Source organism: Empidonax traillii, unplaced genomic scaffold, assembly GCF_003031625.1.
Source record: "Empidonax traillii isolate 1590-97213 ecotype Southwest subspecies unplaced genomic scaffold, ASM303162v1 scaffold586:size682069, whole genome shotgun sequence".
Taxonomy (NCBI): Eukaryota; Metazoa; Chordata; class Aves; order Passeriformes; family Tyrannidae; genus Empidonax; species Empidonax traillii.
Window position 1 is genome coordinate 550,075 of NW_020955779.1, and position 23,729 is coordinate 573,803.

Consider the following 23,729-nt stretch of genomic DNA (forward strand, 5'->3'; position numbering starts at 1 on the left):
TACTAGGCAGCTTTATCTATAGCAAATATTTTGCTTTTATGTGAAACACAATGTCTACACAGTTCTCCATTTTATACATCTCCAAAACTGGTGATGCCAAGCAAACATCTCAAGTGTTTACACAACAGCAAGACAATAGTTCTTAAATTACTGCTACTGTAACTGGCTAAACACACAAATGTACAAAGGAAGCAGAGTCCAATGCCATTATGCTGTTGGCAATTTTTTTTTCTGTGTGCCAAAAAATATGCATCACAATCTCTCTTCCTCTTCAAATATTTTGTCTCGCTACCCTCTTTTCCTGTGAATTACTTACAAGGAGTTCAGTAAACTTCTTATGCTCATTTCCACCTGCCAGTCTACGCAAGGCACTGACTCTGCAGCCAGGCTGACGGACAGAATAGTAATCAAGCACCAAGAGAACCGAAGGACTGCAGCAGGTAGCAACCAAAATGCAAGTTCTTAAGAAATACTATTGTTGCCAGCTCAGTTCATAATATTACACGATAGAAAATTGTCTCCAAAATTACAAACAAACCAAAACCTGTGCTACCAAAACCATAACAGGAAATAGAAGTGGCAGAACTAGTGAAACCAAGTACACATCAGAAGTTTAAACATTAAAATTCACTCATGTCCAAAAGCTGTTTTCTGTATTTTACGAATAACGTCTTTTTTCTCCACAAACTCTTGTGGAGTTATTACCATTTCTGATTCAAATCACACAGAAAGGTACAAGAAATGGTTATATTTAGATATGTTTTTCAGTAGTTTGCTGACTGCAGAATTAACAGGTGGCTTTACTCCATATGAAGCAAACAGAAACAAAAATTAAATTTTCATTTGGTTATACATTTGCATCTGTTCCGAAAACCTATGATATCAATTGATTTTATAAATAAAGTTGTGAAGAAGTCAATATTGGTCTGCTGTAAAACTTAAGACGACTTTGCTGCCCAACTTACCACAAAGCAAAACAAATCTTGACAATCTGTTCAAATCACGAAACAACCATAAATATAACAACCTGACTAAAGGCAAAATATAAAGGAAGGGAGTTCTAGGGAACTGCTGTGGAGCCAGGACTGTAGATCACTACGTAGGCTGGCAATTAATGTTTATTTTAAAGCAGCAGCATAAGTAGGGTCATCACTTTGCAAAAGATACTAACTTTGGTTCCAAGAGTATACGTGCTCACAAATGCATGGACCTTTACTGACAATTACAGATAAAAATACAGCTACTGGACATAATCAGTGCATGTAGACCAAGGCCAGTAACTATGCAAGCAACTTTACTGAACCATCTGGCAATCAAGATTCCAGGATTTAATCTCTCACAGGTTTCTCATACAGATACTTAGGAATTTACAAAGGTGTATTGCACAGACACAGTGGCTATTAAGTGCTCCAAAGCACACATAGCAAAATGAAACTCTCATTTTGAAAGACTTTTTATCAATGTTTGCCACTCAGTTCAAGAGATAAACACTTCCTTCACCTTCTCCACAATGTACATAAATAGATTTGCTTCAGTCAGATGAAGGCTTGTGGTCTCAGATCATAGCGAATTTTGTTTCTGCATTCTTAACTTCCATTTTCCCCAGGGTGTAGTTAGTGGGTGTCTGTGAAGGGTGCACTGGAATATCTCTGTCACAGCATGGTCAGTCCACTTCCTTATCAGTGGATCATGAGAATGATATTCCAAGACCATCACGGAAAAACTCAACCTTCATATAGTCTTTTTAAATACAGTGTTAATTTGCAGGAAATTTCCAGTCCTATGAGCTACAGCATGACAAGTCTGCTCTATTTTTCCTAGATGCTGAAGTGCCATAGCCATATTTTTCCACTCCAGATAAAGGTTAACTTCTTAAAGAAATACTGTTTATGCAAGACACATATTATTTCCTCCTAACTAGGCTACATAAATACACATTGAGCTTTACTGTTGAAGAGTAATTATTTAGCAAACTATTTAGTAGATTTGAAGGAGAGAATCAATGCCAAACAAGATGCTACTAGGAACCTCTTCAAATTATAAAGAGCAGGGTGAAGAATACAATGAAATAAGGAGGGAGGGAAGTAGGGATGATATAAGTAGTAGGAGAAAGCAGAAAAGCCTGGGCAAAAATACATTCAGGAGGAAAGCTCGTAAGGAAAGATAAGTGTAGAGATCCAAGAAGAGAGGAGCTCACAGCAGTAATAATAGAACTTGAAAAATCTTAAAGAAATTACTGAATCCCTTAATTGTACTTCAGAGGCAGAAATGAAGGGTTACACCACAGATGCATCCATAATGAGTCTGACAACCAGCATCCCCGAAAACAAAGTCTGCTTGCAGGTGAAAGTACTGATTTCATCATGCCATCCGCTTTGCTTTGCCAGATTGCTTATCAACTACTGGGGCCGAAGGCAACATACCAAACCATAAAAGAAAAACCTCCCTGGATATTCATTAGGACAAACCACTCAAAAGGAAACGGATGAGACGCCACATATCTGTGATTATATAAAACATATTAAAGAAGTTGGTTCTCTTTGCTATTCAAAAGCTATATATTTGCTATCAGAAATAAAAGGAAATTCTTAAAAGGTTGGAGACCTATCCAAAGTGGAAAGGAGACAGAAATAAACCTTAACACTAATAGGTAAAAGCACAGTAAAGCAAATAAAAGATGAATTTGATGAACAAATTAGCTGTGGCCCTTGAAATAAACACTTGTCAAACAGTAAAAAATCTGGTCAAAAAGTAAAAAGAATACTTAGAAGACATAAAAGTCACAAAGAATAAATGAAATGGAGATGCTTAAAGAGACTGCCATACCAGAATTCTGCTTTCCAAGAGAGGTACCAAAAGATCTGACTCATGTAGAAATGTCAGCCAAAAGGGTAATGAACAAATCAACAAAACACAAGCAAATCAGCAGCCCCAGATTACATTCACACTCAAGTTACAGAGAAACTCAAGTGTGAGAAAGTTAAACTCTTAAATAGCTTGTAACCTTGTGCTTAAAACAGCTTGGCACCAGAGAAGTGTCATGTCAATTGAAAAAATGCCTGGATGTCTGGGAGGATAGAAGGAACTATGGGCCAGTAAATCTCATGTCCATACTTTACAGAGAGAGAGTTAATAGAAGAAAGATTGTTAACAGAAACCATAAACTTATAAGAAGTCCAAAATTAGTGGACTTGAGCACATATGATATATTGGTTAGGAGGCAAACTTGTGCTTTACAGGTCTCTTATTTTCTCAATGTATCAAAACAACATGGACAACAAAAATTTAGGCGACACATACTGCTCAACTTTCCTACAGCTATTTGGGAAGGCTTTTCAAAGGCTTTTCTTTCAGCAGGAGAAAAGATCCATGAGCGGATAAATAGCAGGTCAAGATAAGAAGAAAAAGACAGGAATGAATGATGAGTACTATTAGGATAGAGTCACCTGAGAACTACTGTTCTGACCTGTGTTGTTCATATTCCTACATGATACACAAAAGTAAGCAAAGAAGATGGAAAGGTTTGTTAATGCTAACAATTTAGTCAGGGAGGGGAAAATGAGGCACAGTTATGAGGAACTGCAGATGGTTCTGACAGCACTGAGAGACTGGGAGATAACATACCAGGTGAAAAGTCAATACTGACAAACATGAAAGGGAAATATGCGAGGAAAAAGACTTTATTTTACATACACAAAAAACACAGGCTCTGAAAAACAGATATAAAGGGGATCTTGGTGCTAAAATGACAGTGTAACTAACCTTCTGTTGTATGCAAAAAACCCAAATCAAATGTTTCTTAGAACTGGAATAAAGAGTAAACCAGACAGTATCACTAATTCACCATATAAATGCTATAAATGCATGGTGAATGCATTGGTGAGCAACATGCAGCTTCCCGTCTCAAAAAGAATATGACAGAAATAGTAAAGGGAGACAGTGGAACAAGGACAATCAGAAACATGGAAAGGTTCTGGAGAAGGAAGGAGTGAGAAGAGCAAGACAAAAGGTGAGAGAAAAGACATGAACAGGTACATAAAACAAAGGTTTTGGAGGGGATCAGTGAATTAATTATTTGTTGCCTCTTTTCATACAAAAGCTAGAGAATAACAACTGGAGTCAGGAGGAAGCAGGAATGCAAAAATCCAACAAAGCCTGTTCTTTACACCACCTGTTACCTGTGCAATCCCTTGCCAAGGAATTTTATGATGTTACAATGTGGGTTCAAAAAGCAATCCAACAGAAGGAAAGCTACATAGGGTTACTGAACAGAAATGTACCAATTCTGGATAAAGAAACCCTTGAGGATGGTAGAACATGCAATGAAAATATGGCTACATGCTCTGCCACGCTCTTCCACAGGCACTGGCTACTGCCTATTGATACAGACGTGACAGTGGGCTAAATGAATGTTTTACCTAGTATGACTGTTCTTTGTGTTTTAATGGAGCAATTACAAATATTATTCAAAGTACAAGACTACAGAGCTCATCTATTACTTTTACTGAGCTATTTATTTTATAACTGATCAAGCAACACTACTAATCTGGGCTACTGAATGTCAAGCTTCTACCAGACGCATGTATTTATTTCTATCCTTTCCTTAAGAAAGGGGGGACATTTTTTTCACCGTTCCTAACTATTCTTCCATGCCCTAATATAGATTTAGTAGCTTTGATAAATGTAGAATGGAGTTCTCTAATAAAGCCAAATCAGATAGTGTTTCATAGTATTTCTAGAATGCCACTTAGCCCTCGTTATCCAAGAACCACCTACATTAAATCCTAACCTTTAATTCCTACAAAGCAGTTCTCTTCCAGCTAAGTGCTATTATATTCCACATTTACCAAGCCAACTTCTTCAATCTCTTCTGTGCATTTCTCTTGTCAATATATGAGAGAATACTTTTTTGCAGAAAGAATATTTACTATATATTGAAATGCACATATGTACAGTTCATGCATATACATAGTATCTACACAAAACCACAGAAAAACTAATTGCCTAACAGATTTTATTTCTATGCACTTCCTATAGCACCTATACTCCTTATCTTTAAATAGTTGTTTTTCTTTTCCCACAGTCAAAGCCTTAATGAGAAGTGACCAGAAACAAATACCCAGGCCCTTCTGTCTTGGCTGAAATCCACATAATGCATGACAGCACTGAAGATCCCTGGCAGGCACCTGTCAGAAACTAACATACCATAACTTAAGAGTCAGGCTTAATTATCCAAAGAGACATTTAAAGAAAAGTACATGAAAAATATGACTCAATAAGTGCAAGTATCATGTATATGCACTGTACTCTGTAGCATATGCAGACAATGTAAAAAAAAAAAGCAATATCCTTTGGAAAATTCTAATTAAAAGCTCTATCTACTTTGCCTATTATATCTTAAAATCAGAATAATTTTGTTATTACATTTTGAGGGTAAATCAACTGCAGAACACAATAAAAGCACAAATGCAATCACTAATTATTTTAACCAAACATAATTTTTTCCATTTTTCTTTCTACTGTTCTCATGTAATTCTTATCAGCTGACACTTCCACGGAAAATCAGAGTTTTGATTTAATGGTCTATAAAATCAAATTAATATCTTCATAAGCTTCACACGTCTGGGTCGCGACATCTCTTCTTATGGTTGTCACAGCATATTGCCCCTTTTGTGTTCTGAAGAGCAGCCCACCAGCGGCAACAAAACGTCAGCCTGACTCGATTTCAGGCAAGGAAATCACTTCAGTTTCTGATGCAACACTATCAAAAAACAGAGTTAAACCAGTGACCCAGCTCAGCACTTCAGCCCTTAGTTTGTACCTATCCCACTGCTTTTCTCCAGAAAGAGTCCTCTGAGCCTTGCAAACGTTCAAACACATGCACACGCGCTTAGAGAAGGATGATGACCCTCTGTTTTATGCTTCTGTTCCCTACTCTCATTTTTCTAAATTTCTATCTAGTTTAAGGTAACACACAATAGAGACAGTCATGAAGAAAGCTTTGTGAGGTGAGTATATCTGAATGCAAATAAGGTAGTTTTTGGAAAACTACTCCTTAAAGATGAGTAACGTGCACGCAAATCTCATAATATATGCAAATACCATTTGTTACTTTTATGAATAAGCAGAAAAAAAAAACTTAAATACAACCCAAATAATAACAAATGATTTATTACCTTAATTACACCTGTCAGGAGAGAAGATTATAGAAAAGGTGCAATGTTTACATGTAAACTTTACAGTGAGATTCAAGGTAACAGAGGTGGAAATCACAAGTTTCATGGAAATAGTGAAACTTGCTATTTTAAAAGAATCTGAAATATAGTATGAGATATTCTGCATAAAATGAAAAAGAAATCTGACTTAACAAAAAATGGATGAGTTGAAACTGGTTAATGTCAAAATAATAAAAAAATAAATCATTAGGGCACTCAAAATTTACTGAATACAACAGCAAGTCTTTGACATATAACAAATGAGATTGTCTAAACAGCAACACAACAACTGTCCCTTTTTCTTTTCAAATACCCTTTTAATAGACTAAGAAATGCAGTTTTTTATTCTGTAAACGTAATCGTAGAATAACAGAATTGTTTAGTTTGGAGAAAACCTCTAAGTTCATTGAGTCCAACCATTAGCCCAGCACTGCCAAGTCAAGCACTAAATCATGTCCCTGAGGGCCATATGCACACGGTTTTGAAGTACTGCTGAGGTGGGGACTTCATCACTTCCATGGGCAGCCTTGCTTAACAACCTTTTTGGGGAAGAATTTTTCCCTAACATCCACTCCAAACCTCCCCTGGAACAACTTGGGGCCATTTCCTCTTGTCCTATCACTTATCTGGGGGAGGAGGCTGACCCCCACCTGGCTCCAGCCTCCTTTCAGGTAGTTGTAGAGAGAGAGAAGGTCCCCCTGGAGCCTCCTCTTCTCCAGGCTAAACAAGCTCCCTCAGCCCCTCCTCATAAGACTTGTGCTCCAGACCCCTCACCAGCTCTGTTGTCCTTCTCTGGACACATTCCAGCACCTCAGTGTCTTTCATGTAAGGGGGCCCAATGATACACGTGATCATGTAATTTGATGACACTCAAGGGAAAGGTACCCATGAGGCTGAAAATGCTATGGCCCAGTTCACCAGCCTGACACTTTCTAACCATATCATGCTTCCGCTGGGCACAGACCACAGCTGTGGCAGTGCTGGGGATACAAATGTAGCTCACACAAGATGCTTCTGCATATAATCTTAAAATGCACTTGACCTTACGGCACCGCAACAGCCAATATACAGTTAAGAGCACTTGAGCCCTTTCAAGCTTTCACCCTCAGAGTGCCCTAAGGGATATATAAAATTAACACCACAGTCAGCAAACACTGGTGAATGGCCAGGGACAATACTGTTATTCAAAACTAGTTTTATCAGCAAACCAAAGAAATAGAAAATGAATACAAACCTTTGGAGCAACTTTTTATTCTGACACCAGTTTTCCATCCTCCTGCTATTTTTAATGATGAGTAGGTGGATTTATGTAGGATAAAAGAGTAAACTGAGTCCTGACTTGTTATCCCTGAAGTATAACCTAAGTCTACAGAGCAGCAGTGGATCGGACAGAAACTGGGCCAGAGTGCATCTAAGAACTGTACTTCATTTGTATAAACAAACAAGCTTTATTTACAGTATTCCTTCATAAAATCCCAGGCTTCAAGTCTGCATGTTCTTTAAAGACTCCATTTATGTACACTTGAATGCCTATTTAAGCAAAAAAACAAGAAAGCTTTCCCATGGAAACCGCACAGAGATGTTTTACTTCACACGTACACCACAAACAAGGCTGCTAACTTTCCATAATTTACTGTATTTTCTTAGACTTGCCATTGTATTTTAGGACTAATCTTTTGGAGAAGCTGCTTACGCAGGAGGCCACAGACATATAAATAAATGACCTAAAAGAGGCAAACCCTGAGATATGAACTGAGAGGAAACAGCATCTTGGCAGCTTGTAAGAAAATTTTAATATTTTTGGTTTCCCCGTTTCCATCTGGAGGAATAGGTTAAAATTTTGTGTTTAGCTGAGAAACAAGCAATCTGGAGGCAATTGGAATCGCATTATTAAATCAGGACTTGATTCATCCCTTAGAATTAAATCAAGCCAGAGGGCAATCCCTGGGCTAAGACAATAGCAAGCTTCAGTTACCAGATGCTATCTCTCAGCAAGGAATCTAAGTCAGAGGACCTCAAAGGAGCCCAGTTTTTAAAATCAGCTTAAGAGGACAGAGAGAGAGAGAGAGAGAGAGAGAGAGAGAGAGAGATTGACTTCTTGGACTTTATCAGACAGACATAAATCGGTTCAGTTACTTCAGCAAGAACATGAGCAGTTTTTCTCTGTGAATGAAATATAGGCAGCTAAAATGATACTCTGTTTTGAGAATTTGCCTTTTAGATTCAGGTGATATGTCTCTAAGCATGAATGCACAAAATCTACTTTTATATGTATGCGTTTTAGGGGACAAATTTTGCTCCTACTTATAGTTACTACTGATTGTCTCAAGGCTACAGCAAAGGGTTAAATCCTAACTTCAAAAGAGATGGTTATTTCTGCTGGAGGCCACAAGATAAGCAAGGATACCAAGACTTTCAAGTTTAGTCCCTGCACTGAAAGAATTGGATGGGCTCACCTGTTTGGAAAAAAAAAAAAAACCAAACCAAAACAACAACCCTGGGAGAAGGCTGGGCACAGAATCAAAGTCCCTTTGGCATGAACTTATGACAACTCTGCCCATGAATAAGCAGGCTGTGTTGAACTGCTGAAATCAGAGGCAGGGCTTGCCAAAATTAAGGATGAGGAAATCTCTGACTGATACTATTTCAAATTTGATGATGCTTATACAGTTGGTGTGAGAGCAAGCAAAAGCTGTCCTTGATGGTGTCTAGCTCCAGTGAGGAAGATGGTGTGCACTGATCCCTGAAGTGTCTGAGAAGAAGGGCAGATACTGGAAAGTCAAGTGGGAGATCCTGCGGCCCTAGAGCAGTGGCTAGGAAGATAAACAAGAGATGTTTTGTCCCAAAGAATGCCAAGCACTTAGGAAACCATTTGGATAGGAGGAAAAACGACTATATATAAGCAAAACCTAACTGACAATATTTAGAAACATAAACCAGTTGTCTCTAATTTAACCAAGGCTAAATTAACTTCAGCTGAGCAGAATGACATTGTTTCTAGAGGGTCAATAATGAATCCTTCTTTCTGCTTTTACTGGGAAGGTTTTGATGTGGTGTTTGAACTAATATATTTAATTAGAAAGCTTTCCAATATATCACCATATATTCCCATACACTTGGTTCATAACTTTTCTACAGTAAAAATAAAACAGAATGAAGTTATTTCATTGTGTTGAAACACACCAACCTATTCTAAGAAGCCCCAGCAAATATTTTAAACACTGTTTACATAAGATGCTCAATTCTGATAAAAATCTTTCTTAAAATATGCTCACACGTATCATAACATCATACTTTTCTTGATACAGATTTATTTATGGTACCTACTCAGGAATCACTACTTGTTCCTGCAAGCGAAGCGCTTTTAACTAGAACAGCTTCTCTGTCTCTTTGCAGCTCAGTGGTAGCTATTTCAGACATCTCAGCGCACTGTCTTCCCCCGCTTCTCATCATCTTTCTCCTATTACGTACCCAGTGTAGAACTTAAATGCAGAGACTCAAACGTAAGAGTGAATAACCTCACAAACATGCACGTGATAGTAAGTGTACACATTTAGTGCTTTTCAAGAGAACTGCTATAATATTTTCGAATTTCAAGTGCAGGGCAGAGAAGTCCATTTGTATACACCCACTCATAAGTGAATGCACTTAGCAGATGACACATAGGTACTTGTAAGCATTCAGCTGCAAAAGAAATGCATTTGTAGTATGGTTATTAAAAAAAAACCACCATAGCAATACTTCCAGTTATTGTTTAATCTTCTTTTTTTTTTTTTGATAATCAAAATACTCATAATATTCTGCTAGAGAAAAGAAGAAAGTCCACACCAAAAAGAAAATTTAAAAATCACATTTGATCAAGAAATGCTGCTCCTATAAATTGTATAGTGGGAAAACCAAATTTCTATAAAATTTCTATTCTGTTTCTATGGTGGCAAAAAAATTTCTATTACAGTGCATCAAAATCAAAAATCAAATGTTACTTGATGTTGTCCATAAAATTTAAATTAGTATAAAAATCTACAAATGCATAAGTCAATTGTTGTTTGCTTCTATCATTTCCTAATTACAGTCTCTGACCATGCCATTCATTTGATTTACTCAGCTTGAACTATTTTTGTTTCAACTCTTATTTATGCATATTTGCAGATTTAATTTAATCTTCCGACTGTCATTCAAAATGTTCATCCCAATATGCCTTGTTATTTATGCTGTTTGATGCTTTTATATGCTGAACAGCTGATAATCAGCCTACTTAAATCTCTTGCCGTTCTAACCTTTTTACACTGTGCAAAACTGAAATACTAAAGCGAGGCTGCTACCCATATTGCTCCATTCAGGTAAAATCTATTCTGCTTCATAAGAAGGCAGGGATAATATCTAGTTTTGGGGGCACCGCTGCCCACGGCAGCTTGCCCTTGCAGCAGAACCACTCTGGGAGGCTGCCTTATCATCTGCAACGAGAGAGGGTACTCAGGCTGAAGTGGTGCCTCCCCAGCCTGAAACAAGGGCTTGCAGGAAAAATGTGGAGGAAGAGAGTCAGAGATTCTCTCTTTCCAACCAACAAAAAAGCAGTAAAGCAAGAGATATTCACACTGTTAGATAACTTTCTGAAGATCTGAGAGGACCGTCTCCTATGCTGGATTGGTGGTTTGCTCTACCTCCTCCTGTTCTTCCATGTCTTTTTATTACAGCTGAATTCCATTTCTTTCAGGTTTTTCTTCCTTGCTCTCTCCATCTCACATGCTTCCCTTCAGGGTCCCCTCAACACCCACACAAAACCAGGGAGTTACCTTGACTGACTGCTACCATGCAGATTACTCCTGCTGGGGGCTATCCCATCCACTTAGATTGGAAGTGCTTTGGAGCAGAGACTGACACCACTCTGTGCCCATACAGTGCCTCGCAGAAAGAGCCTTCTTTTGATCAGTCCTCTGGCACTAATGTAATAAGCATGATTAGTAAAGTATCTGTCTGCACTCACCTAAGGGAATGCTAGGAGTGTGTGAGAAGAAAACCAGGTTCAGCTTTAGTAATGCTGGAAATGGACAGTTAAATCCACGAAACTTCTATCCACATGTAACAAATGCAATATTTACTAGGAAAAGGCAATCTGACTTACTTTGCTCTCTTGGCCATTTCATTGCCATCCCAGCGTGGGCTGTAAGGGTAGTTCTTTTGGGCTTGGGAGTACAGTTGGCCACTGTTGGTGAAGTGGTAGACGGACTGAAACGTTAGGGTTGGTTGGTCTCGTGGGAAATACAGGGGTAAGTCAACTGTAATTCAAAAAGGAAAAAAAAAATCATAAAAAGACACCATTGCATTTTCTCTCTTTTTTACTTGGAAAGTATCTGACCTTCCTATGGGTTTATAGGTGATAGAAAAGGAGAAATTGATGATTAGTTCTTAAATATAGTTTTGCATTTCTCACAAGTGATGATTCCAACCTATTACTGTATGAGATGTTTTGTTTTATCAAAACACTTTTGTAAAGCACATAATTAAAAAAACTTTAGTGTATTTCTAGGTTAATCATAAAATTTACATCATGATTATTTTGTTAAAAAAAATAAGTAATTTTCCTGTTATAGTGAAAATTTCCCTATAAAAAAATCACAAAATACATTCTACATACCATTCAATAATCAATTTCCTCTTTATCTGCTTTAGCCAATTCATTTTAATGACCCCTTGGACATAAAAAGCATTATCATTCTCATTTTACAGCTGCCTGGGTCCTAAAGTGGTTAAATGATTTGATAAAGAATGTAGAATGATTCAGTCACACGAGTTGGAAAAGATTTCAACTTGCTGTCATCTGCTAGACAAAAAAACCACCCACAAACCCCAAAACACCCTGCAAAGTCATTAATACCCAAAATATCTCACTAAAAATAAAAATCAGAACCTTTTAGTTCCCTTTGCTTATCACTGTCTCATGATCCACTAGGTCTGGCAGAACAATATAATGGTCTACAACAGTTAGAAACTGGTATATATTTTCATGGTCAGAAACTGTGGGTTTTTTTCACTTTTTTAATTTTTAATATTTTCTTGGTCTACTTTCAATTTCAGAAATTTGTAGTTAAATTGGGTTATGACAACAGACTAGAATTACTAATATGTTTAATATAACACCAACATTAACAGAATAAAGGGCATTTCTTTTAAAGGTGTACACTTCATTTATAAAGCACCTATGACTATACTTTTTGTTATCCTCAAAGCCCAGTTCTTTAATTCTGCACAGTGAAAGAACGCTGCAGTAGAATTGTACTTCCTATGAAATCTCTGTTTACAAACTGAGTTATCAGTGTAAGACAGGTTTTACTTTCCAAACTCCATGCTATTATGCCGCTAGTTCCTTCATTTTTCAGGTTTTCTAATCACATCTAAATATTCTGATGTGCATCAGCCACACCGTATCTTCCTTTTCCCTAAATTACCCCCCAGGCTCTAGGAGTAAAGCATTTGTAACCATGAAGTACACAAAACCAAATGTGCTATTCCAGCCGCAGCCTCAAAATACAAGAAATCACTGTGGATGACAGCGCTTGCTCAGTTCATGACCCAGTGCTGAGCCACACGTGACAACTCCCAGAGTACTGGTGACTCAGCCCACACACCAGCTTCCAGCAGATACTTAAGTGGTAATGACATGGGCAGAGTTCTGCTAATTTGAGGGCAGATCAGTGCTTTAACAAAGGTTAGATTCAAAGATTGCTCTGTCAAATTCCTCTTTATAACATGATTACTAAATAACAACCCTGAAAAACACTGGTGTAACGTGGCCATTTATCAGCAAGCAAGCTGTCTCCTCCCCTCACAAACAGTGTGTGTGCCTCAGCCTCTGAAGGACTTCACCTTGGAAAGGAGTAAAGAAACAAGGAGACTGGATCTCCGTTTTAATGTTATAAATATACTACTTCAGCTCTGAGTGCTTAAAGTCTGTTCCTCTAGTGCATCTTTTTCCTTCTTAAGTACCAACTCCTTAACAGAAAACAACTCTTTACACTTCTGCATTTCATCACCATATGAGAGGAATAACAAACTTTACCAAAGCATTCAAGTAATAGTTTTATTATACTTTTTAGCTGAGAATTTCCAACTTTCACTAACTCTCCTTTGAAAACTCTGTCTACATAATGGGGCATGCAGCAACGCTTTTTCCCCTGTTGCCTAAAACTAAAGGTTTGCTCTTAACACAAAGTATCTAGCACTGGAAATGCTGTTTAAATGGGTAATCAAGACAGTGCTCTCATCACAGAGATACTTTAATTTGTTATAAGAAGGTACCACCAAAATATAACAGAAAAAAAAATTCTTGTTCTATTACCAAAACCTGTATACAAATTTTCAGGAATTCTTATGTTGAACAGATAAATCAGTAATCAAATTAGATTCAAAATTGTGCATCCCACATCAGGCCAACAGTAGTATTACCCTGAACTGCAAGCAGTTTTGAAAAATTTGACCTGCCTCTGATTTCCAACACTACCCTTCACCTAAAATCCTCCAGTTTTCTAATCCAAGTGTTTCCTTAATACAAGGTGTGGATGAGTCCAGACGAAGTAAAATAACCTGTCCCTAATTCTGGAACACAACCACACCTAAGAGACCAGTAAACAGGAAATAGCCTTGAGTTGTAAAGTGTTATACATATCTCAAGGTAGCCAGCTATTATTTCAGCAGTAGGAAAGGAAGGCAAGAATTTGCTTCCGTCGCAGTGGATGCCCGTCCATTGACACTGTTAGTGCACAGAATGCAAAAAATAAGCAAATATCATTGGTAATTCTTGCTGGCAAAGTGCACTGGATATAAAAGGTCAAATTCTGATCACAGTCACACAGGTTGCTAAAGAAAATCCTTCTTTTCACCTGGTAGTGTATAGACAGTCTGCCTCTTAATCTGTGCATTAATAAAAAAATCAGTTCTGTCTGCATGCAATACATAAGGTGGCAAAGGTGTTATTGTAATTACATTCAAGACAACATTTATACTTTGCCATGAAAAACGCACCACAGTTAACAACACACCAGTTCTGTAAATCAACACCTGAACTAGGCAAACTGTTGGTTTGGCATGCTAGTTACCTAAGAGCTACAAAAACGTATCATGTTGAATACAAGTACTATTTCCAAATAACAGCTGACTCAGAAGTACCCTGGTGATATGTCTGCAGAAAATAAGCAGATGACTCATGTCTGTAAATTCCTGAAAGTACCAATAGACCCCTTGCTTAGTCATCTTTTGCTTGGATGCTGGGTTCACGAGCTCTGTAAACTATAATGAGGGATCTAGCTCTTAGTAGGACTCTCTCTCCCTTTTTTCCTCTCTTCTAAACAGTGCAAATTATCTCCCTAAAAATAACTTCATCTGCGTAAGTGAGTCACTTCAACTAGCAAGCTTATACAAGTCATGCAGTTAAGCTGTAATATTTGGTTATGAAGGTAAAAATGTTGCTCTCAAACTCAGATTTAAAATGAAAATTATGTCAGAGGAAGTCCCATTTACCCCTTCTCTCACAGAAATAGAAACATTTCCTTTGGAAAATTTAAACAATTAGCTCATTCAGGAAAGTAAAGCTGTCTAATTTAGTTCCATGCTCAAAGTAATTTAATACTGATGATTTCTTACTTTGACTTTACTAAGCATCACGCTGTTAATATATGATGAACTCAAACAGCAGACGGGAGAACGAAGCCAAAACCATAGTAAAACACTGCTTTCTCCTATATTACAATTTACAGACCATTTTTTAAAAGTCAATTTTTAGACAGCCATAAGGGGAAAATCACGTCTTTATGCAAGCTCTACATGAGCAGAACTTGGAGGGCTGTTTATGGGTAATTAAGCATTGAGTAAATTCTTCAGTGATTGAACCCTAATTTTCCCACACAGTTCATAAGAAAGCAAAAGAAAAAGGACTCGCTTGTTGAGAATGAGTCATGTTGTAAAGAAACTTAATTACAGTTTATAAATAGTTGAAGTTGCTCTCTTTTTGAAACACAAGAAACTATCTAGAAGGAACATGGCTTTGCTTCTCTTGACTTAGTTAGCATTTAATGCATACATATATTCAAAGCATAGTTATCTTAAAGCCAAAATCCTGGTTCATTAATAACTAAGAAACTGTGCAATGAATCTGTAAGGTTGAATTGTTCACTTTCTTAAAAAATAACAATCCGAGACTTGGAACAGATTACCTAGTTTGTTAAGCTTATGTCAACAACTACAGAGTTGATTCTGACTGCCTTAGTAACTTTAAAATAGTATCCTTAGCATCTAATTTTACAACTTTTTAAACAGGATATGAAATGTGGAAGGAATGTGTCGGCAAAAACATGTACCAGTGCCGTTACAGAATTTCTAAGGGAAAAATGCTCAGAAGAGAGGGGCAGGTTTACCACTGTGCCCTCCTCCCCGCCTTTAAGTACTGGAGAGAAGAGATGGGAAAACAAAACGATGCTTGAAATGCATGCTGACCATTAAAATATTTCTAAGCACTTAGATGGTAATATTTAGAAATTTTTCCATACACTGTTCCCCTTTTCTATGGAAAAGATTTGTTCATCCTTTGTATGGCACTGGATAAATCTAGGTATTTGTTTTCACAGAAGTCAACATGTATTCACCGCATGTTGCACACCATTTTAATGCTTGGGTGCTACTATACTGGTTATCTTATTAACCTTTGGGATGCTTGAATCTGCTGCACTTTGTTGCACCTGAGATTTGTTTTGCACTCATAAACACTGGCTGCTCTGGATCTTTTACTGCTGAGATTTCTACTTCTCCAAGGTTTCATGGCATGCACAGCCTTAATTCAATCTGTATTTGCTCTGTAGAGCAGCCTTCAAACACAAGATAACCCAGTACTGTTTCCAGTTCAGTTCCTAGGTTGGACAGAGCTGACCAAAGGGCACAGTGTTCTGCACTGCCCCATCTGACAGACTCTACCCCTCCACATTTATTTACTCCACAACACTGAAGCCTTGCACATTAAATATGTGTTCATTTCTCCATGAGCTTTTCAATGTGGTGATTTTAATCATCATAAGAATGTCATTAGCTATATAAAACATTAAAAAAATCGTTTCACGGCACCTTCATGAGTTGAGAGGTTCTTTAGCAATTCCAGATGAGGAATGAAGGAAACAAGGAAAGCACAGTCAACTTGTCTACTGATGCTGAGTGCCAGCCTGTGGGGCCTGATTATTCTTTGAGTCTTAATAGTAGATAATACTTTATATAGCCAAACAGAAGTTCATCTGATGCTGACAGCAACAGTAGGTACTTCAGAATCAATGATTACAGGACATATGAAAGTTTTGTTTAAATTATTTCACCAGAAAAACAAAAAGGGTACAGGAAAGATCTGCGAAACTCAAATCTCCAGAGAGCACTGAACAATCTCAGCCTGATACTATCCGTTCTCTTCCCGAAATTCCCTGACTCATTCCTTACATATCATCCAACTTTGGCGAGAGACTGCCTCTGCATTCAAGTACTTCTGATGAAGTAAGTAATGGAAACAGGAAACACATATTCCAGTCCCCAGAGCTGTCTTTCTGTCTCTTATTAGTACATATTCATAATCTTTCTGCTTGTTCTTTTTCGATTCACTGAATTTCACATTCTCTCTGTCTTTACTTACAATTGAGCTCACACTGCTGGGAAAAACAACTTGTGGATTTGAATACACTGTCTTAAACTGAAAAGTTCTCCAGAAGAACTCTTAAACTGAGAGTTCTCTGGTTTTCATGTGTTTATGTGGATGAGACCCATGTAAATTTACAATGCAATTTGGTGACAATACATATACCATATTATATAATACCACTTACATATCTATCAAGCTCTCTTTTAAAAGAAAATGTCCACTAGATTTTCTGACATGACTGCATCTTATGAAAAAGCTGTTTCAGACAGCCTGTATGATGGGAGAAAAATCTTCACCCAACTCCAAGGGAAAAGAGCTATCCTTCAGTTTTTACATAAATATTCCAGTACAGAAGGCCTTTCAGGAATCACATTGATGACTGTACCTAGAGAGAAACCTGAATAGATTCAGTCACAAGCATTTTGGGGACTGTAGTGGCTAGCACAAAGCTCCACAGGGCAGGATGTCAGGCTATTTTGCCTAGTGAATCTTTCTTGACTCTTGTGTGCTGAAGGCCTTTAGCCTACATTCTACTGGCAAAAAATGAAAGGCGGAATTTGGCTCGAAACACAAAAAGAATTACTAAATGCCACAGCTATCCTGCTTTGGTGTGTGATGATTTATTCTTGCAAGAATGAGAGAGCAAGGATGACAAATAACATATCAATGGTATTAGTGCTGGACTTTAGGTTAACAGAGCACAGTCACAGGAATTGGAATTTGTTAAATATTTTTAGGGCTGACATCCCTTCTGGAGAAAAACAGGATCTTCTTTATAGAACGAAGCTATTTTGAAATCAACATTTCAAAATTTCAAATCTGAAATGAAAAGCCGTTTAAGGAATTTTAGCTGAGACACTTATGGCATTTTGGGCGTGTTGGTAATCACAGCTGGTTTTGAAATAATTAGGTCTGCCCTTGCTACAGGAAATATCCACCCCATCAGCAAAGTCAACACTTGTATGGTAAATGAGTAAGATGACTTATGTACAAAATACTTTCAAAATAAATGCTATGAAAATGCAAGTAAATACTCTGAAAAAAGAAACAACTGTTTTTTTTCTTAACTGAATCAGTTATGTATGAACAGAACATACAATACTAAACAATAAAAGGAAAACTGCTGTAGGCAGAATGGAAACTATGAGTTGTGATGGATTAAACTATTCCGACACATTACAAAGTAGATTTGTTTAATTAGCTTTCTTTGTTTGTTAGTTGGTTTTGTCTGTTTGTTGTTTGTTTTTTTTTTAATATAAGGTAGCCCATTTTTATTTGAAGAGGACTGCATGACACTGCTGTATCTACCTTGTGGTTCTCATTCCACTGATAATGGCAACTACAATCTAGGCACCAATGGCAACTAGATTTATTTTTACATTAGTTTTTTTTTTCTACATAGGCGTATTATATAGTTGTAAAAATATCCCATGTCTTTATTATAACCTGTATCTGTTTTTAAAGTACTTTGTCCTTCATACAAACCAGCATTTTTTTTAAAATGTGACAAAAATAGTTTAAATAGCTTAAGTTACAGTCATGTGCTGCAGACAAGAGTATTTAATTCTTTGTTTAGTTTTATAGAGGAATGAAATAACAGATCAAATTAAGATATTCTTTATGCAGTTTCCAGCTGTGTGGTCAAAGGCCATGAAAAAGTGATGTAACTTAACCTGAAAACAGCTTTATAGTGTCTTCTTGCTTTGGAGTGTCATCATCCTATTAAACTCTGCCATACCCTTTCGGACTTCTACGGCATGACTGGACTACTTCCTAAAAATGTCCCACGGAATCCTCAAAATTTTATATTGAGCCCAAAGAAATGGCATAATGGCCTTACAGGTCTTTTCCTTCTCTAACTTCCGTACTTGTGATTATCTTAATTAAGAGAAAGGCTTTTCATTTTTACCTCACCAGCTACAGCTAGGTACTTATATTTTGCTTTATTTTTACTTTGAATTCTCAAAGATCTTTATTCCCTTCTCCTTTCATTTTTATTTCCTTTTATTGTCTCTGCTGTAACAGTTTCTATAGTAACTTCTCTAAGTGCTGATGAGATTGATGCTACTAAAAGCTGTCTCTTCTCCATCTGAATTGTTTGACGCTTGAAACTTAAATACAGTTGCAGTTGTTATGGGTGTAAAAAGCAAGCTGTGCCCTTTCTTGGCGCAGATTGGCGGCCACTACAAAAAAATATTCCTCTGCTTTCCCAGTAGAGATGCACTACTAATTTCAGGGTTTTACATTACTTTCCAACCGGACAGAAAGACTTCTAAAACAGGTTTTTACTTGAAAAGTAGCTGTGCAAAAACACTGTCTTTTCTCACTGACATTTTATTAAGATTATGAGGCTCGCAAATAAGTTCTTTTTCCTGTTTTAAATGCTGCCTGGGATTTGAGAGGAAACTCGTTTACTTCATTCTCATCTGTGATCAGCGTGACATTATCCTGCAGGTCAAGAGGACCCTTTGCTGACACATGTCCTATCCTGTTTTTTCCACCTTCGCTCCATGCAGGCTTACAACTTTCAAATCACAATGCAGTGCAATTCTGTCTGACCCAACCAGCCAACCAAGCCACTCCAGATATTTTTAAAGCTAAACTGAAAACTTCTTTACTGCAATACAGGCCCCCACTCCTGAACATTACAATGTATCACTTTTATTCTTGAAGCCACCTTACACTAGTGCCTTTTAAGAACCTAAAAAACTACTTTGTGGTACATATTCTTTCACGACATGCTTTCTAGACCACCAGCCATTTTGGGTGCTCTTTTGTGAATGCTCCATTTGAGGATGATGTAAGACTAATAGCAGGATCACACCCCTAAGCTCCTGGGAGCAGACTTTGGGCTGTTCAGGGATCTTGCTCCTCCCATGGAAGAATCCTATGGGATAATGGTCCTGATGAGAAAGGGATTCCATGATGACCTCCTCCAAGCTCAAGAATAGTCCATCCTGATGAGCAGAAAAGGCAAGCAATAACAGCAGGAGACCTACACAGATGAACAAGAAACTCCTGACAAAAGTCAAAAAAAAAAAGGAAGCACATGAGACATGGACACTCCCTGAGCATGCCCAGACAGCACTGGGAATGTCAAAGCTCACCTGGAGTTGAATCTGTCAAGGGAAGTTAAGGACTCAAGGTGGGCTTCTACAGGGACAGCAAGAGTGAAAGGAAGACTAAGGAAAATATGGGACTGTGCTGCTGAATGGGGCAATGGAACTGCTGACGAAGGAGACAGAAAAGCAGTTTAAGCTCTCCCTCTTTCCCCCATTTAAGCATTTATGCACATTTGTTACCAGTTCCACCTCTAAACCAAGGTGTTTTTCTTATTAATCCAAAGTAAATTATATTTATCTATTTCATAAACAGCATCCAGCAGTCGCCTTCGTGTGCCATTGCTTTGGCACATACGGATTCTTAGAAAAAATTTACTTAGGTGACAAAGTAATTGTCATTGTGTAGAAAGAGGAAGGAGATAGGAAAGAAGGATTCAGAAAATTTTTCTTCTCTTGATACAGCTCTTATTTCTAGAAATTTCAAATTTCTAATAATACTGTGATGCTCTGTATCATCCTGATTTTTTTTTTTTTTCTGAAAGCATTGCCTGATATCAAACCCAGGACTCATCCATGAAACCCCTCCACATCATCTCCTTTCCAGACTGAAAGGAGATATATTTTCTTTCTACTTGGTACTATGAGCAATCTTCTACTTGTGGTATCTCACACCTTTAAGGCAGTTCTCACCTTAGAGAATGCCATGTGAGTTGCCAAAATATGTAGACATAAGAACATAAGACATGGAGTGAGAATAATAAACACGACAATCTGTACTCAAATCCCACCCCATCAATGACTTTTGTATCTAATTACTTCTTTTCAAAAACTGAGCGGATAAAATATGATTATATCTCTTCTCCATGTCAGGCATCTTTTCTGAGAATTTTAGTTATCTGTCATATACTTGGGCACATAGTAGTCATACTCTGGATCTATCTATTAAATAAGAAAAATCAACAGTTCCCTTTTCTGAAAAGTGCAATTTTGTAAGAAGTTATTACAAAACCTTTCAGTCCATTTGTTAAAGTGCTTGTAGTTACTGGAAGAACGTCAAATAATGTCTATAGCAATATACTACAGTTTTAAAAGTATGGCAAATATATGCATTTCTCAGAAATTAAAAAAGAAATATCCACAGAAAAGTGACACTTTAAAATACTTTTCCAGTCCACCCACATCAGGCCATCATAACATACTCGTAGAGCCTCATTCCTATCACAGCACTTGTTTCCGGTTGTTGCTGTCTGTACCAAGTTTTATTAACTGCCTAGAGTCCATTCTCCCTTTTTCGGCAATTACAAATAGGAACCTAAAATTAGTTTGTGAATACCTATATACAATAAAATCTGTGTAGGTATTCACAACGGATGCAAGTGAAACCTGAAAATGGAGGTTTTCTTTTCCTCTTTTTCTCTTTCTCTGTGTTCATTTTGTTTTCAAGTCACTCTGTACAAACTAGTTTTAGGTTCCAGTCTTTTCCTCTGACTGTCTCAGTACTTTTAGTTGGTTCCATGCATTTCTTTGAATCTGGGCTTCAATGTTCCTGAGGGACATGTCATTCTGCCTACAGCAAAATATACCCCAAGCAGTGGGGGTATCTTCAAAACTCTGTACGTTGTTTTAATCACACAAAACAAAGCATTCTCTGTGACATTTTCCATGCAGTGAAGAGCATATTGCTTAACTGCAGTCAATGAAAGCTGCAGTTACCCTGGATCTTTGGATTAGGCACTGGTGGAAAAGTGGCTGGAGTCACAGGCACACTAAACTAGGCATAGGCATAGAAAGGGGCTAATCACAGGACTGAACTGTAGCATTTGGAAAATTAATGAGTCTTTTGCTGATCATTTTTCTCTGTGGCATATTTTTCTCCTTTATTTCTAAGGGATTCTGCCAACTAGATTTAGTTTGAAATTGTTATTGAAAGCTGATAATTTTATTTTTGACATTAAGAGTACTTTAAACATTGTGTTCCTTTGATTCCATCCTGAGTATTTAGTGGTACGTGAGCCAAACGAGACTTTTTAGTAATAGCAAACACAAAGTGATCAGACACATGTTCATCTAAGAAAAAACTTCATATTTAAGACTTTACCAAACCTCCAAGATAGCCATTTACTACATCAAAGTGTAACTTGCTATTTAAACAGCTGCTGGAGGAATAGATGAAGGGTCTGACAAATGCTCGCTAGCTCTGTTCCGTTGACTTTCCAGAGGTGGGGCAATCTCCTTTCAAGGGCAGGTATAACATCTTAAACTCCACTAGGTGCCTGAAAACTTAACACTCACCTACATTATAAGGATTATTGATGCTCTACTGAATGAGGCCTAATGAGTTAGTTCTGTTTGGAAAGGGAACAGAATGAAGGAGTTAATTCTTCAACACAATTTTGTTCATTTGCAGCAAATGGGCATACGTTCCTTTTTCTCTGAACACTTCTGGAATAAACCACACTTTCTTTGCACAGTAGTGTAAACTTGCCTTCCCAGCTACTAATGCTCTTTCCCAAAATGTCATATTTTTTTGCCCTCTTCTTAAGCCTCATCGAACAAACACGGTTACCAAAAATTCCTTGTGTCTTTATTTTCCAAGCTGCTTTCTGAGGCTGTGGACAGATGTGCTAATCCAGACCCAAAAGTGGTTTATGTGAACCCCAATTGTTTAGCTAAGGCCATAAATTCAAACCACGTAACCTGACTGCACTGGCACAAACTGCTCTTCTGAAAAATGTGTGCAGATAGCAACATTCAAACAGGAATGCCTCAAAAGCTGGCATTGATGACTCCTACCAAAAAAACCTGAATCTAGAAGCAGGTGTGCATCCAAAGCCTGATACTCATAGGTATAGCCTCCTATAATCCAATTAATGCTCTGGGTCCCTTGTTTTTGGACCTCCTGGTCAGTGGCACTACACACACAGAACCCAAAATCCCTCACAAGTAGTCAAAGTCAGTTCCAGCAAATGTTCCCACCAACTCTACCTCGGCTGAGATCCCCTCCAAACAACTTGAAATACAAATGCTGGAAGCTTAAATCATTCTCCATCCCCTGAAATACTGTTCAGTGAAACAAATCTTTCTTAATTTAATGTTTGTCTTTTCCAAGATGTCTTAAATCTTAAAAATCACTACTACAAGCAGTGTTTCATTTGCTGTTGCAACCAGTCCAACTTCTGTCAGTTTCCTTTGTGCTGATAACCTAAAAATATTGCAAGATAAAAATTAATCTTTGAAAAGCCCACATAAAGGTTGCTTTGGAGTCCTATTCTCGTGTTTATACCAATAAGGCTACTTAATTCTTAATTATGTATGGGTAATGTAACGTGTTTTTATCTAATATTGTTCTGGCTGTAGCATCAATGGCTGGACTGGATCTTAAATGTATTTTCCACCTGAATAATACTATGATTTATATATGGTATAAATACACAGACTGTATGGAAGAACAAGAATATGAAGAAATACCTGTAAAAAATAATCATAGCTGATTCATGAACGAGAAAGAAATTGGTAGTCTATTGAAGTTTACTTACAAAGCCTCATACTGAGACTTACTCATAAACAGTATCAATATCAAAAGCAGTATGAGTGATTAACAATTTCCTTTCCTGTGTGGATGCATGAACTTCTCTACATGTTTATTTCTTCTGTCTTGTATTTGAAAGCACTTGATTAATTCTTAAGACTAAACCAATAAAGCAACAGTTCCTTTGACTGGTCTTTGATCTAATATAATAACTGCAGCAGCTTCATTAATCTAATGATTAGGTAGCTCTTTGGTGTTTT

The 23,729-nt window shown here is 37.4% G+C and overlaps 1 protein-coding gene across 1 annotated transcript in view; it reads right to left on the reverse strand.

The window, feature by feature from the left end:
- The window catches only part of LOC114064851 (BRISC and BRCA1-A complex member 2), a gene marked incomplete at its 5' end in the record, with an annotated part of 142,417 nt that overhangs the window by 10,852 nt on the left and 107,836 nt on the right, over positions 1-23,729 (reverse strand). Inside the window, one exon of the mRNA XM_027898242.1 lies at positions 11,338-11,491. Coding sequence (XP_027754043.1) covers positions 11,338-11,491 — 154 coding nt within the window. The remainder of the gene's footprint in view (positions 1-11,337; positions 11,492-23,729) is intronic.